The following is a 15,704-nucleotide window of genomic DNA, read 5'->3' on the forward strand; positions in this document are numbered from 1 at the left end:
GATGGAAACCCTGACTCACGGCAAAATCAGCCCGATTTCCACAAAGAAGGAAACTTTGCAAGTCTCGACTTAGCCTCGGTTCCCACCCACCCCCCACCCCCGATTGCAGGGGTGCAGTTCTACAGGGAGAGGTTCCAGAGCAGGAGCCCGGGGGCCCAGGACTGGCCGCAGCCCAGCACCCACGCCCGAACTTGGGTCTTCAGAGGTCCTGGAGGCGCCCCTCGTCTCAGCACTCTGGGAGGGTGGGGCGGTCCTGCTTTTTGTGTGCCCACAATCAAGTTCACAGCCTAGTTCACAATCAAGTGCCACAACCAAGTTCAGGAGTCTTTCTTTTTAAAAATTATCTTTTTTATTTCAAAAGTTATGTCCATCTTTATTTGCAAAAAAGAAAGCAAAAACCAAGTGCAGAAAGGGAAAGTTTCTACCCTGCTTGGCAGTGTCTGTGTGCCCTAGACTTTTTGTTTTTTTAATTAAAAGTGGGACCAGACCGTTCTGCCACTTGCTTTTTTTAACTTACTAATGTATTTTGACATCATTTCATGTCAGTACCTTTATGTCATCTTTTAAAAAAAATGACTGCGTCGTCCAAAATAAATCTTCACAAGGAGAAAGTGTGTCAAAATAGAAGGAGAGTGTCAGGATAGTTTCAGGGTGAGGACGGTGGCCCCCATCCTCGCCCCGTGTGCGCCCTGGGTCCTCTGCTTGTATAGCTCCATGGACGGCACCCTCACTCCCACAGGACAGTGTGGTCTCTGGGAGGAAGCTCTGACCTCGTGTGTAGCTGGAACCATCTTCGTGGAGCTGCTGGAACCAGCCCTGGGGCCCCGGGAGCCTGTCTGTTTCCCCTCCGGCCACGCAGCAGGCGGCCCTGTAGCTGCAGGGCTCTACCCGGGGGACGAGCGCAAAGGGCAGGAAAGGGTCTTACAAAGTAGAAGCCTCTTTCCCTGTTACAAAACATAGAATGTTCTAGGACCTTGAGGTTTGGTCACCAAGGGCCTTGCGACTATCATATCTTCTCTAGGTTTTCTTTCTTCTTCTACTTCTTCTTCTTCTTCTAATTCCCTCCCCTGGCCCATCTTCCTTTCTGCTTTAGTGAGGATGAGAGAAGAGGCTGGCACAGGGCTTCCTACACACTGATCCCCTCCGGTCTCGGGATGTTCGGGGGTCCTGGGTTCTGTGGTCATTGGGTTAAACCAAGTGAGCGGGGCCCTTGACAGCTGGGATCATCCAGGCTTTTCCCATATGAGCCCCAAAGAGGAGAGATTGTACAATGCATTCCCAAACTCCTTGGACCTTTTCTATTTATTTGTTCTGTTTGTTCACTCTGCCATTCATTCATTCACTCATTGATCACCGGCTCCTTACCGCGTGGAGCTCACAGGCTGGGGGGCTCCCCTCTCCGTGGAGCACGTGACATCCCAAGGGGTACCAGTGTTCCACGGCACATGGTTTGGGAACTGTGGATCCGATAGTAGCGAACGAGCCTTGGGGGAAGGCAGCGGTAAAGGTTCTAAACACTGCATTAATTCTTGACACAGGGCCACGCTTTTTCTGAGAAGGGCTAGAGAGTAAATATCAACCTCGTCGACCGTAGGGTCTCTGTCACAGCCACATGGAAGCAGCCGTGGACAATACATAAAGGAATGGGCCTGGCTGTGCTCCAGTAGAACTGAATTTACAAAAACAGGCAGTGGGTGGGATTTGGCCGGCGGGTTGTCGTTCACCCACGCCAGATTTAGGGGCCCTCATCCTGGCCGGGAGGCGGGAGACGCTGATTCTAGACCTGAGTGGGTCCCAGCCTGGGGCTCGGGGAGTTTCCTGTTTATAAAATGCAGATAATAATCCCCGTCCTGCCTAACTTGCAGGGCAGTACTGGAGGTGAAAGCTTTTGTAAACTGTAAAGTCCTGCACTGCAAGACCGGCAGGGCAAAGGCCGACACCAGGATGGGGAGGGAGTCGGGCTGCCCATTTGTCCGAGGAGGGTGGGGCTTGGCTGCGAGGGGAGAAGTACAGCTGGTCCTCTACCATCACCCCCTTCTCTTGGCCCCCCTAGATGTTTATAAGTGATTCTTGAAACCTGAGGTTCTTTCGGGAGAATGCTCCCGGTAGGAGGTTCAATCTGTGCGGTTTGGCACTGAATCTGAGTGTGAGCAGTGAACAGATGTGTAACCCAGTTCTCCGTGGTTTACTGGTTCACACTCGCCGGGCGTGTGTTCATCAAAGGGGAATGCACGCCCCACGGTCCCCCATCAGAGGCGTGTCCAGTCGGGGAGGGAGCCACTTTGCGGAGAGCTTAGAGCAGCCCTTCCCCGGGGGCGCGAGCCCGCACAGGCCCCGTGGAGCCTGGAATGGGGGTGGGGATGTGGGAGAAGGTCGTGCTCAAGCTGTAAGAAAGGCGTGTTCACCAGGCAGACAGGGGCGCTGGCTTCCCAGGGAGGAACTGTGTGCCCTGTGGCACGGAGGTGGGATCTGAGTGGCTGCTGGAGACTAGGGCTGGAGCCTGGGCTGCAGGAGAGACGGACCCGAGTGAGGCCGGGGAGTGGGGGGATGGGGGTCAGCCAGTCACTGGAGGAGCCCAGAGCACGAGTGCCGGCACCGAGGGGGCGACCACCTCAGTGTCCCTCCGCCGCTCCTCAGCTCAGGGGAGACACTCACTAACCGTGTGGAGTATGTGGACACAGGACGGCACCTGAATTGCCAAGTTCACCGTGTGGGACTCGCAGGCAGGCAGCTTCGGATTCGGTGCGGTGGAAGATGGAAGTGTTGGGGGTTTAGGGGCAGGAAGATGGACCGGGGAGGGGTCGTTACGGTGTGGTACGCTGCTGAAACCTGGGAGCCAGTTGAGAGGCTGCTGTGTGGTCCAGGGCGAGGGCATCGTCGTGACTGCATTTGTGGTTTTATAAAGAGGAGGGAAATGGGATTTCTCTGGAGATCCAGGGGTTGGGTTTTGGGAAGCCCTCCGGGTTTAACCCCGTTGTCTCCATCTTTCCCCCTGTAGATATCAATGAGTGTTTGAGTATCAGTGCCCCATGCCCTGTCGGGCAGACATGCATCAACACGGAGGGCTCCTACACATGCCAGAAGAACGTGCCCAACTGTGGCCGTGGCTATCATCTCAATGAGGAGGGGACCCGCTGTGTTGGTTGGTATTAAAAAAAAGAAAACCTATTTGAAATGGACTTTTGGTCTGCTCCCAGCACAACTCTCCCTTGCCTGGACGGAGAGAGCAGATCCCCAAAGGAAGCTGTTTGCACCTGTCCGTCCATCCCATTGCTGATCTCCAAGCATAGGTCTTTACTGGCTATTGCCTGGACCATTGCAGTAGAATGCCAACCCACCCACTGCCGCCAGCTTTGCCCCTTCAGTCTGTCCGGTTCATCCTGAGCTGAAAGCTCTCTCGCGCCTCCCTGCTCACAGCCCCCGTCGGTGATGGCTCCTCATTGGCGGCAGACAGAGGACAGATGCTTACAAGTCAGTCCTCCTGAGTTGGCCCCAACCTCACAAACTTTATGATCCAGGTGAAATAGGTCTTGCTGCTCCCGCAACAAGCCCTGCCCTTTCCTCTCTGTGTGGTTTTTGCTCTTACATGCTTCCCTCTTCACCTACATTCCTGTGGATTCAGGCAAAGGCATTGTGCGCCCAGCCTGCCCAGATCCCTGCCACACAGAGGAATTTCCTCCCTGTAACGCCCAGAGCGCTTCCTCAGCCTCTCCCCGGTCACTGGGCACTTCCTGCCTTAACCAGGGTCACTGCTGGCCCACAGGAGCAGGAGTCCCCCGAGGGTAGAGGCTGCGTCTGGGTCAGCTATCTCGCCAGCATGGAGTTGGCACATAGTAGGTGCTCTATGAAATCGGGTTAAGAATTAAACGATGCCGCTTTGTCAATTACGTTTTAGTTGGCTCCTTCCTTGCCTTCCTTTCTGATCATCTTAGGGCAAAAAAACCCCGACACACTAAAGGTTTTTTCACCGTGTCTTTCTCTTTTGCAAGATGTGGATGAGTGCTCGCCTCCCTCTGAGCCCTGTGGGCCGGGGCATCTCTGTGTGAACTCCCCTGGAAGTTTCCGCTGTGAGTGCAAGGCCGGCTACTACTTCGACGGCATCAGCAGAACGTGTGTGGGTACGTGGGTGTCCCTGCAGGGGGCCCGGCCAGATGACATCAAGGAGAACCCAGCCTGGGGCACCCTGGAGTGACCGTGTTCTACTCCTCACCTCTGAAAATCCCAAGTGCAGGCAGTCCCAGAGAAGAGACCCCGATCGGGAGACCCCCCCCCCCCGTTCTAGTTCCAGCTCTGCTGCTGCCAGTCATGTGGCTCCTGGGGAGGCCCTCCTGGGCGTGAGCCAGGTTCCTTACCTGTAGAACAGGTGCTCTGCTTGCCCTAGGACCTCTGAGTGTTTACGAGGCTCCAGCCAGCTCTACAAATGCCCCAAAGTCTTAGTGATTTCCCAGAGATTCCTGCTGACCTGCAGGGCTGCAGGGCCCCGAGCTGTGTGCTCGCCCAGGGCAGTGAGAACCCAAGACGGCGTGGGGGCCCAAACACCAGGGGCTAGGACAGATCCTGCTGGCGGATGCCAGCCATCCCCAAACCAGGGTGCTCAGAGGAGCCTGGCACCTGCCCCGCCCAGCCCCACAGCACCTTTGTCAGATCCTGGGGGGCACTCTCTCGGGCTCTGGGGTGGAGGACTGGCGGGTGGGAACGTGCCCAGGCGTGCCGTCGTGGAAGGAGCACAGGGCAGACAGGCTGGGGCCGTCCCAGCTCCCCCGCTGACTTGCCGTGTGTTTGGGACAAGTCACTGTTCTTTCTCTTGGAGAGGAGGCCAGGGGAAGTGGGGGACAAAGGTCGTGAGCTGCCACCACGGGCAGCACTGCCCAGGGAGGACGCTGCCTGAGCCACCGCCTGCTCTGTTTCAGACATTAACGAGTGCCGGCGCTACCCCGGGCGCCTGTGTGGCCACAAGTGCGAGAACACGCCTGGCTCCTACTACTGCAGCTGCACCATGGGCTTCCGGCTCTCCTCTGATGGCCGGTCCTGTGAAGGTGAGGGCAGGGCGGGGCAGGGTCAGGAGCTCTGTGACTGCATCCACGCCCCTTCCCCCAAGCTGCCCACCTCCTGGGGAAACCACCAATCTCCCTGCAGCTCCACATGGGACCGACTCACATTTGTGCCCTAGAGCATATCAAACAACGTATTAGCAGGGGAAAGACCTCTAAAAGCTTGCTTGTTAGAGATGACTGCCCTCCCCAGTTTCTCCTGGGCCCTGGAGGGGGTGATAACACCTGTGCACATGTGGGGATGGACAAGTTGGCTGCAGAAGCCGTGTGGGAGGTGGCTGAGAGTGTGGGGTTTGGGGGCGTCTGACCCACTGCTTACTCACATGACCCTGGGGAGTGGCTGACCTCACCTGCCTCATTGTCCTCACAGGGGAAATGGGGTTGTTTATGCCAGAGAGAAACAAAAGCTGGACACTTGTTAAAAGTGGTAAGACAGATTTTATTTAGACTACTGCAATAGGGGAGAGAGACTTCAGTGAAAATTGGTCTCAACTCCACCAAAAAAAAAGGTGTGGCTTTTTTAAATGCTGGGGCCTGCTAAGGAATAGTTCTGAAGGATGTTAAGGGCGCTGGTCAGTGGGATTAGGCCAGCTGTGTCTTCTCACTGGCTCTGAGCCTCCTGCAGAGTCTGGGAGATAAGGTGTGGGTGGGGCCTCCCCTTGATGACCGCATTTCAAAGGCCTGGTTCCCACCTTAAAAGGACCTGGGTTGCAGAAGATACATCTCAAAGGGACAGAAAGGATTTACATCTGCAGGTTTTCTAAAGTAAATGCTTCTAAGAAAAAGGGAGGTCAGGGTCTGTATTCTGGTGTTGGCTGGAATACACAGGAAATTCTTTGGCAGCATCAAGCTTTCCCAGGCAGGCATTTCAAGGGTCATGGTCTTGGGCTAAAGTTTGGTCAGGTCTCTGGGTTGGGGGGCGGGTTGGACCAAGTCATTAGTGTCAAGAGTCTTGGGGTTGTCAGATAACACTGACCCCCTCTGATGGGATGGACTGAAATGAGGAGAAGGCCTGGCACATAGTAGGTGCTCAGTGGATGTCACATCTTCTACGGGAATTAGGTGATGAGGTCAGCAGAAATTGAGAGCTTCTGACCCCCCTCGGCAATCCCTCACGTTGCCCATCGAGCTCCCTTCTTTGCAGCGCAGTGCCCAGGGACAACCTGTAGAGCCACACTCAAGACATGGCAGGTCTTAAATTTCTGGATTAAGAAGGATGATCACAAAAGTCAGATATGCCAGGATGCACCCCAGTGTGTAATTCGCAACCTGGAGCATGGACAGTGTGATGGACTCCTGGGTCCGAGGCTTCTCCTGAGATTCTGGGATTTGTCCCCAAAAACCAGACCCAATACACGCATGTAATGGCAAGGGGCAAGATTCATGCATGGTGGTCCCTCGGGCCTGGGTTCGCATCCCTGCTCTGTCACATTTACGGCCTTGAAGGAGTAACTCAGCGTTTCTGGGCCTCAGTGTCCTCATCTGTAAAAGGGGGATAGTAGGATCCACCTTGTAGGGGGTCGTGAGGGTGAATCAAGATGAAGCCTGTCAAGGGTTTGTCATGGTGCCCAGCGTGATGACACACTTGTGATATGGAGACTGCTTGTATCATTGTTATTATCATTCGTGGCTAGTGCTGTCCCTGGTCACTCCTAAACGGCCGAATAGTAAGTATTCATATCTATGTTAGTGGACAGTATTGTGGACACAAAACCAGGGCCTGGCCAGCCTTGCAGTATTATTCCACTAAGCACTTATAAAGCACCCGCCGCCCCAGGTATGTAGCAATAACATGGTTCCTGCCTTCAGGGAGTGTCTCTAGGATGTAAGAAACCACACTGAGCAGAGGTGAGCAAGTGAACAGGTGGCAGCCAGGCCAGGCGTGTGGGGCTGCAGGGATGAGACTCGGGGTGAGAGGCTAACGGATATTCTCGGCTGCTCACCCCTCCTGCCCTGCTAAGAATTAGCAGTAAACAAAAATGAGGAGGGACTTCTAGGTCAGAGGTTGGCAAACTTTTTTTCTAAAAGCCACGTCGTAAATATTTTAGGCTTTGCCAGCTACATCTCTTTTGCGACTATTCAACTCTGCCCTTGTAACGCACAAGCAGCCATGGACCATAGTAAATGAATAAGCGGGGCCACGTACCAATAAAACTTTATTTGCAAACACAAGTGGTGGGCCAGAAGTTCACTGATCTCTGCTTTAGGCAAAGGGAACAGAGGAGCAAGAGCCCAGAGTCAGTCTGGCTTGAAGCAGGCAGTGGGTGTGGGGAGATGCCAAATCCTCCAGCCGTGAGGGGCTGGAGTGGGGCCTCTCTCCCTTGGGGCAACCCCAGGCAGGTCCCTGGCCCTACACGTGGTAACCTCTGCCTCTGTGTGTGTGTGTTAACTTGAGGGAGGTCATGGCCCCGCCAGCACTGAGCGGCGACCCCGGGACCCTCTCTTTCAGACGTGAATGAGTGTAGCAGCAACCCCTGCAGCCAGGAGTGCGCCAACGTCTACGGTTCCTACCAGTGTTACTGCCGGCGAGGCTACCAGCTCAGTGACGTGGACGGGGTCACCTGCGAAGGTGAGGGCTCCCCGCTTGGCTGAGGGCGAAAGCACCCCTCCCCTGATCCCCATCCCCCATCTCCTTCTGGCTGCCGGGTGGTTTGTTTTTTTTTTCCCTCTAACTGAGATTTATTTGGATGCACTTTACCCATCGTTGAGAGTGAAATTTGTAAAGGTGCAAAGCCACTCACAGATTTTTCTTTAGTAAAATGAAACATGGCAGTGGGGATCGCCATGTGTGCCCGGACTCAAGCGGGGCAGTGGTGGGTGAGGAATGGGTGAGGGGGGCAATAATCAGCATTAGGACGTAGCCAGCCAGGGCACCTCTACGCGTGTCATTCTGAAGCCCTGGGCACCGCCCCCCGCCACCGGTTCCCCAGTCTCCCTCCTCCCCTTCCACGTGCACACTTCACACCATGAACTTGCTGTGTGGCCCTAGGCTAGGCTCTTACCCTCTCTGGGCTTCAGTTTCCCCTTCTGGCGTGATGGTCTCTGAGGCCGCTCCAGCCGCAGCACTTTGAGGCCCCCCGCGCCATGTCCGGCTTGTCCCGTGCGGCTGCCCTCCAGGCCGCAGCTCAGCCCACCACGGGGGGTAGTAGCCCAGCTGGGGTCCGCACAGACGCTGAGGGTGGGCTTTGCCGTCACAGACATCGACGAGTGCGCCCTGCCCACCGGGGGCCACATCTGCTCCTACCGCTGCCTCAACACCCCTGGAAGCTTCCAGTGCAGCTGCCCCTCGACCGGATACAGACTGGCTCCCAACGGCCGCAACTGCCAAGGTGAGCGGGGTGGGACTCCGGGGTGTCTCAGGCCGGCTCGGGACTCTGCGATGTTGGGGGGCTGAGGCCTGGCAGCCACACCACAGACGGGGTGCGTTCGGAGAGGGAACAGCTCTGCATCCTGGGTGTGTCCTGGGCTCCACGGGCACCCTGGTCTCCCATCCCCGGGCACACTTGGCCGCCGGGGGTTCTGAGCCCCCCGCCCTGCCCTGGGCAGCCCCAAGAGGGCCCGAAGTGGGGCTGACAGCCTTTAGGAAGATGCCCACCACGGAGGACACAGGACGTCAGTGCCCGGAAGACCCCATAGCATAGCACTGCCGTTTAGTCTTCCGTTCAGTCACTCGACAAACCCAGGCCCTGCTGGGTGTTAAGGGCAAAGCAGTGAGCAGACAGCGCAGGCCTCTGTCCCGGGGTGCTGATCCCCACTTGGCGAGGGGATGGGCCTGGTCAGGGCGTGTGACAACCCAGAGGTCTCTGTATTTAGGACACTATGGCTGGAGGGTGCCGCGGGGGCCCGGGGGTCGGCTAAACGAGGGGCGAGCGGCGTCCATCCTGTTGTACTAGGCTCCCATTTCTAAGAACACTCCAGGGGTCATCAGCGTCCTGTAACCGTCCATTTGGTTACTGAGGGGGGTGCTAAGTAGATATTTGTGAAGGAGCGACCCTGGAACGGGCGCGTGGGCCTCACCTCCGGGAATGGCCGCAGAAGCTGAGTCAGAAGTTGGCTCTGTCCAGCCCCTCCTGATGAGTCCCCACATGGGGCTGGTGGCCCAGAGGCTGTGGAGGGCCCGGGTCCTGCAGATGTCCTTGCTGGTCATGAAGAAGGTTTGAAGACTTTGGTCAGAGGCGGGCAGGAACTGTGGCGTTTCCTGGGAGGGACCCGCTCAGCTCGTCCAGAGCTCCGGATGGAAGTTGCTCTGTTTTCACATTTCTGACGAAGCAGATGACCTGGCCAGGCGCCCTCACCGCAGGCTGGGGTTCTGCCAGACACAGTGAAAACACATTCCTGAGCCTCAGCCTTTGAGATTGGGGAGTGCTGTTTTTGCCACCAATGGTCAGGATTTGGCATCTCTTAACAGATGCCTCTGGCACGGTGACATCCCCTGGGCCCACCATTTGGCTGCTCCGGTCAGTTGTGGGAAGGGGACGGCTCTCCATGTCCAGGGTGACCTCGTGACATGCCCCAGGCCAGGTTCCGGTCCAGCCCAGATAGTCACTGACTTTGGACACTGGGCCCAACATAGAATCCCTTTAAGCCTCAGTTTCCTCATCTGTAATATGGGGCTAGTGGCTTCTGCTCACTCCCTCCTAGGATGTTACTAGTGGCACGTGAGGTAAGGCTGACGCAACTCGGGAGCCTCAGAGAGGCACTGGCTGCCTGGGTTCAAAGCTCAACTCCGTCACTTACAAAATGTGTGACCTTAGGCCAGTCACTTAACCCCTATGACTCTTCCCTAAAATGAGGATAATAACACTACTTGCCTCATTTAATTATAATGAGAAGCAGGTGTTTCCTGCAAAACACTTTAAGGGCTGTCATATAGTGTTTGCCATTATCATTATTATGCTTACTCCTGGGATTGTGAATAATAGGTATATTAAATATAATCTCCTATAAGTAAAAAAGCTGGCACAGGGCTCTGCTCCAGAGAGCAGCCAGTGGAGGGCCAGGATGGCCTGGTCCCCCCGACCCTGGTTGATGGGAGGCCTGGGCACCCCTGTCTGTGGATGGGGGCGGCTGGGGGGCCTTGGCCTTCACCGTGCTGCCTTGGGATCTCCTGCAGACATTGATGAGTGTGTGACCGGCATCCACAACTGCTCCATCAACGAGACCTGCTTCAACATCCAGGGCGGCTTCCGCTGCCTGGCCTTTGAGTGTCCCGAGAACTACCGCCGCTCCGCAGACACGTAAGTCCCTCGGTCCCCGCGATTGTCTGTCTGTGTTGGCCTTCCTGGGGGCCCGGCTCCCGGCCTGGGCGGGTAGTTAATGAGCCGTGCCCTCCCACGTGGGTCTTGGGAAAATCAAGGATCCCTGGTTCTCAGGCGCCTAAATGCCAATGAGACTGGTTGCAGAAAGTGAAGGTAGTGACCTCATATGGGCCCAAGGTCGGCAGGCCTGCTCCCAGACTCGCCTGTGCGTGGAACCACGGAGAAACCCCGGCCCTCTCGCTCCCTGGGGTGAAGGCTTGGGCAAGGGACAGCTCTCTGGGCCTCAGTTTCCTCATCTGTGACATGCAGATAGCAGAACCTGCTCTGACTCAGATAAAGGTAACGATGACTCTGGGTGAGCCGACGTGACTTGTTGGGGTGTCATTGTTAGATGACCCCACCTGAAAACCAGACTCTCTTCAGCCCAGTGACAGCGTGGGAACAGCACGAAAGGTTCTGTGTCCTCAGCTTGAAGCTGTGTGTCCATATGTCACCGTACGCTCACTCACTCTCAGGCCACCGGGATGTATCCTGCTGGGGTGTCCAGGAGCCCTGTTCCTCAGGGAGCAGTGAGGACCCTCTGGTCTCGCCACACACGACCCCATCCCTTATTTTATCAGATGAGTCTCCTTTCGTGCCCCTGGCCGTTGTTTAAGGAAAAGCTCCACAGTGGGAGCCGATCTCAGGAGCGTGGATGCGTGACCCCTTCCCTCCAGCCCCGGGAAGTGCTCAAAGCCAGCACACAGCCAGGCTGCCTGGGAAACTTGGCCTCTTGGCCTTGGCCGTGGTCAGTGCCATCTTGGCGGGGTCCCAGGCCCCAGCGTCCACTTGCTGTTCTGGCCCCGCCTCCTGCTGGCCGAATGCCAGAGCAGGAGCCGCTCAGACGGCTCCAGTGTTCTTCCTGGCGTCGGGGGTGTTCATCCCCCGGCCTTGCCGCCCCTGCCCCCCTGCAGGTCCTCTCAGTTTCCCCAGCGGGCCTGCTTGCCAGGTAGGGAGAAGCCACTCCAGAACTGGGTTTGCCAGCATTCCAAAGAGCCTGTGGGTTATGCAACAGCTAAGTGGGCAGTGTCGGTGCTCCCCTGAGCTGTGAAGAAAGATCCGTATCCTTAATTTGAGGCTGCGCTGCTGTGTGTCTGCATTCCCTCGCTCCCAGGCCCTTGTCTGTGTCTGGGTCTGAGGATTCTGGAAGACTGGCTGATTGCTCTCCATGTATAACTCACACACGATCACGAAAGCAAAAGGGGCGGAGGCTGCCCTGTGCAGGGTCTTCACGCCTCCTAAGCTGGGGGTGGGCAGGCCGGCAGGCTAGCGTCGTGTCCTGAGGCTGTGGCTGAAGTTGCCCCCTGCCCCCCACCGCGTCGATGCTTGTTGTGGAATCCTTCGCCGCCCTGCAGTGCCGGCGAAAGTCATTTACTTGTTTGGGGAATGTTCTCCGTGAGCCTGTGCAGGCACCTGGGCAGACAGTGGGCCCACAAAGGCCCCCCATCCCCTGCTCTGAGCCCCCGAGGAGCACACGCAGAACGGCAGCGGGCAGAGTGCAGGGGTACTGAGACCAAGGAGGGCCCCCCTCTCTGGCGGGGAGCACGGTCGGCAGGGGGGCCTGGAGTTGGCAATGCTTGAGTGGAGGGGGAAGGAGGAGCCGAGTTAGGCAGAGGGAGAGGGAGCGAGGGGTGGGATTGGAGCGGGGCTGTGGACCTGCATTAAAGGGGAACAGAGGAGTCCTGGCCGGGAATATGGGCTATTCAGCGAGGAACCACGTTCTGCTGACCGAGGGACTGATGCTCCAGGGCCTGGTCTGTCTCCATCCCAGGGGTTCCTCAGCCTGCCCCCCAGGGGATGATAAAGAGGGGGCTCCGTCATTCTCTGTGTTAAAAGGGCAGGAAGTGAGCCCCTACCCGCAGTCAAGGTGAGAGGGGGAGGATGAAACTCCAGGCAGCCCCTCCAGGGGAGACTGTGGCCCCATTGACCAGCATGCCGCTCACCAGCGCCACCCAGCGGCCGGAGCAGAGGCTGGGAGGCGAGTGGAGCTGGGAAAAGGTGTGGTCCCTGCACTGAGGGTCCTGACTGAGCCCCTGTGGCTGTTCTCGGGCCTCATGGAGATGCTGTCTGGCATTGAGATGAACGATCTGGCTTTGGTGTCCGGCTCACTCAGGTTTGCCTCCTAAGCTCAGTCAGTTCCAGGCCCCTTGACCTTGACCGTGACCAGGTCCCGTGAGCTTCTTGCTGTAAAGGGGGCGGTGATATCGCCCTCCTGGGTTCCTGTAGGGTGACCTGCGATTGTGGGGCTGAGCCACCTCCATACCGCTTGCCCTGAGTTCAGCCCTGGGGGGTGTGGATAGGCGCCCCAAGGCGTGTTTTACTGCCAGTATTTATGGATGGAGGGAAGGTGGGCCCTGGTGTCCAGGTTGGGGCATGGCCTGGGAGGCTGCCTGGAGGAGGGAGGAACCAGGCCTGGGTCCCATCCTGGCTTCCGGGCCTGGCTCTCCTGTTCCTCGGTGCCATGACCTTGGGTCTTGGTCACCCAAGGGCCCTTTTTGCCTCTGTAACACAGTGTTGACAATCCCTGCTTGTCAGTGCCTGGAGGATTAATGAGGATTGGCGGTAACGCTCCACGTGCCCAGCCCCCGGCCAGCATTGGTGCCCAGACAGCAGTGGTGGTGAGGAGGATGAAAACTGGCCCCCCTGGTCCCGTCCTCAGAATCCAGAGGTTCCTCAGAGCAGCTGTGCAGCCCTTGCTCTGCTGCTGCCTGTGTGCCTGTGGGCTGACTGTGTGACTGGCGGGTCTAGGGTCGCTCAGCCCTTAGATGGGAAGACGAGACATGGGCTCCTGAAGGGCTGTGTGGTCCTGGAGCCGTGCCTGCTGCACATGGGAATCTGTCTAGTTAGAATTTCTCCTTTGTTAACCCTGCTGAGGAATCACGGACCAGCCAGGAGCCCAGCGTCAGGCACAGGAAGTGAGGGCCGGGCCTGGAATCCCAGGTTGAGGGGCCATAGGGGGTCTCATCCTGGTTGCCTCGTCCCCGTTGGGGGGGTTCCTCTGGGACCACAGGAGCACTGCTAGCTTAGGGTGAGCACGGTGACAGGTCACTGACACGTCGTGTAGACCAACGTGGGCAGGACGCAGGCCGGAGCTCCAGGTGAGGAGGGGCCGACCCTCTCTCAGCACTGCAGACCCCTCAGGCTGGAGTTTTCTACTTTACAGCCCTTTTCCTTCTCCACAAAAATCCTCTTAAAGAATTTACTATCTGACCTTCAGAAAGCAATTTGTAAAATTCAAAAAAGCTGCATTAGGAAGGACCCAGTAACTGGCACTTCTGTGGTTAACATTAAGGGAGCCTTTACAGGCAAGATTTGAGTCTCTCTCTCTCTCTCTCTCTCTCTCTCTCTGTGTCTCTTTGTCTTTCTGTCTCTGGGCCTCAGCCTTCCCTCTCCCACACAGCCTCCTTCTGGCCAGTGGTAACTGGAACATGACCCAGCAGGCTGGGCCGCAAACCGCGGGGCTGCGCCTCACAGACTGACTGGGCTGTTAAGATCCCGAGCACACAATTCCCTCCTCCCCACGGGAGGAACGTTCAGTGTCCCAGAGCCTGGGGTGGGGCCGAAAACATCCTCTTTACCCCCTCGGCGGGGCAGCCCCCTGACACCCGGGGTCTCGGAAGCCAGAGCGAGGCTGGGCAGCCTTGGTTGGCACAGCTGTTCAACCCCAGGCGGTAATGCGGGTGGGCAGAGCGGGTGGAGCCCTGCCCCGGCCGGTTCCTGGGGCTTGTGTCCAGAATGACAGGAGCCTGAAAGTCAGAGAAGTGCCAGCAGGGATGGCTGCGAGCATCAGACAGCCTGGGGGGCGGCCAGAATGGCCGTGCCTCCCGAGAGAAGGGACTGGCCTTGAGGACCTTTTTTCTCTGGCGTGTGGTGGCCCTCAGTAATTGCATTTTCATGGAACTTGGGGTGTCCTGATCAAATTCGTTGAACTGAAAAATCGGGGCACATTGTTCTCTCATGCGGGTCGAGATGGAAACCAAGGTGCGTGGTCCCGGGGGTCCCGGCCTCCTCTGCTCCGTAATAGATGCGGTGGCGACGGCCCCTCCTCTGTCTAGACACACCGGCTAACAAAGACTTTGCTGCCGTCCCCAGGCTGACAGGCAGTTTGCCAGAGGCAGTTGTTATGCTTTCTGAGATGTTTCGGCAAGTATGGGGGAGAGCAGGATAGGATAATTGATGTTGGAACTGACCAGGAAAATCAGGCCCGTATTTACTCGTGTGCAGGTAGAAAGCATGTAGGTGTCGAGCTGGTACTGGAGATGAAGCCAGAGAGTCACAGCCCCACCCTTGGGAAGCAAGCAGTCTGAAAGGAGCCAGGCCCAGAAAGGCCCAGAGTGAGGAAGGGCTTGGGGGCTCCGCTTGGTGACCCTGTGGGGTTGGGGGTGGGTGGGGACCACTGAGGAGGAAGGAGTATCCAGCTCTCTGGTGTGTGATGCCAGAACTTCATGCACACCTCATGTTCCCTGCCTTCCACCCATGCCGGCTTAATCCTCTGGCGAATCAAAATCCTGGCCTTGGATATGGGAGACGTGGGAAAACTTAACGCACATGAAGGAGACGCTGGCGCCACCTGCTGGCCAGATCCACCAGGCCCTTCCTGAAGCAGCTGGGGCGTGTGTGTGTGTGTGTGTGTGTGTGTGTGTGCGTGCACGTGTACACACAGGCTTTGAAGTGAGACAGGCCCACTTTGCTTCTGGCATTTAGTACAGACCGTGGAGTCGTGGACAAATTACATGTTCTCACTGAGCTTCGTCAGTAGAATAAGGAGAACCAGGTGGGACAGTGAGGTGAGCTTGGGGAAGCAGAAGCCCCAGTGTACCCAGCACGAGGCCAGGCCCCGTCCCTCGGTTTCTCCACAGTCACCTGGCGCACTCCCATCTGGCCTGGACCTGGGTGTCTTTGTGGGGGGGCACTGCCCCTCAGCAGCACGCATGCCCGCCTTCTTTCCTGCCTCTCCCCTCTGCCTCTGAGCCCCCTCCCACGCAGAACCCTCCTCTTCAGTGTTCCTGATCCTCACCCACCTTCACTAGCCTGGAGCTCATTCCCAGGGCCGCCCTTTCTAAGAGCTCAGAATGGTAAATGGTCAACTGAAAGAAAGGATTTTACATCCTGGACATAGGATGTAAAAAGAGACAGCGCTCACAATAAATGCCAAGTGTAAATAAGTCCTAGTTGCCTAACAAGAGGCATGGAAACTAAAAAAGTTGAAATGGAGGCGTGATAGAAGACTAGGACAGTAGATGCTCGTGGTTGGAGAATCCAAACACAGTCAAGATGGCAGAACTTCCTGGGACGTGCTCTGTCAGGTCCCGTAGGGCTCTGCACCTTGGCTCTGCTTCTAAGGCAGTTGCCTTCA

At 57.0% G+C, this 15,704-nt stretch overlaps 1 protein-coding gene across 2 annotated transcripts in view; it reads left to right on the plus strand.

Annotated features, from left to right (window-relative positions):
- The window catches only part of FBLN1 (fibulin 1), an 80,408-nt gene that overhangs the window by 34,073 nt on the left and 30,631 nt on the right, over positions 1-15,704 (plus strand). For both annotated transcript variants that reach the window (XM_059937160.1, XM_059937159.1), the window contains exons 9-14: positions 2,999-3,142; positions 3,990-4,118; positions 4,911-5,036; positions 7,501-7,620; positions 8,249-8,380; positions 10,165-10,288. In XM_059937160.1, coding sequence (XP_059793143.1) covers positions 2,999-3,142; positions 3,990-4,118; positions 4,911-5,036; positions 7,501-7,620; positions 8,249-8,380; positions 10,165-10,288 — 775 coding nt within the window. The remainder of the gene's footprint in view (positions 1-2,998; positions 3,143-3,989; positions 4,119-4,910; positions 5,037-7,500; positions 7,621-8,248; positions 8,381-10,164; positions 10,289-15,704) is intronic.

The sequence above is a fragment of the Balaenoptera ricei genome, chromosome 10, assembly GCF_028023285.1.
Source record: "Balaenoptera ricei isolate mBalRic1 chromosome 10, mBalRic1.hap2, whole genome shotgun sequence".
NCBI classification, from domain to species: domain Eukaryota; kingdom Metazoa; phylum Chordata; class Mammalia; order Artiodactyla; family Balaenopteridae; genus Balaenoptera; species Balaenoptera ricei.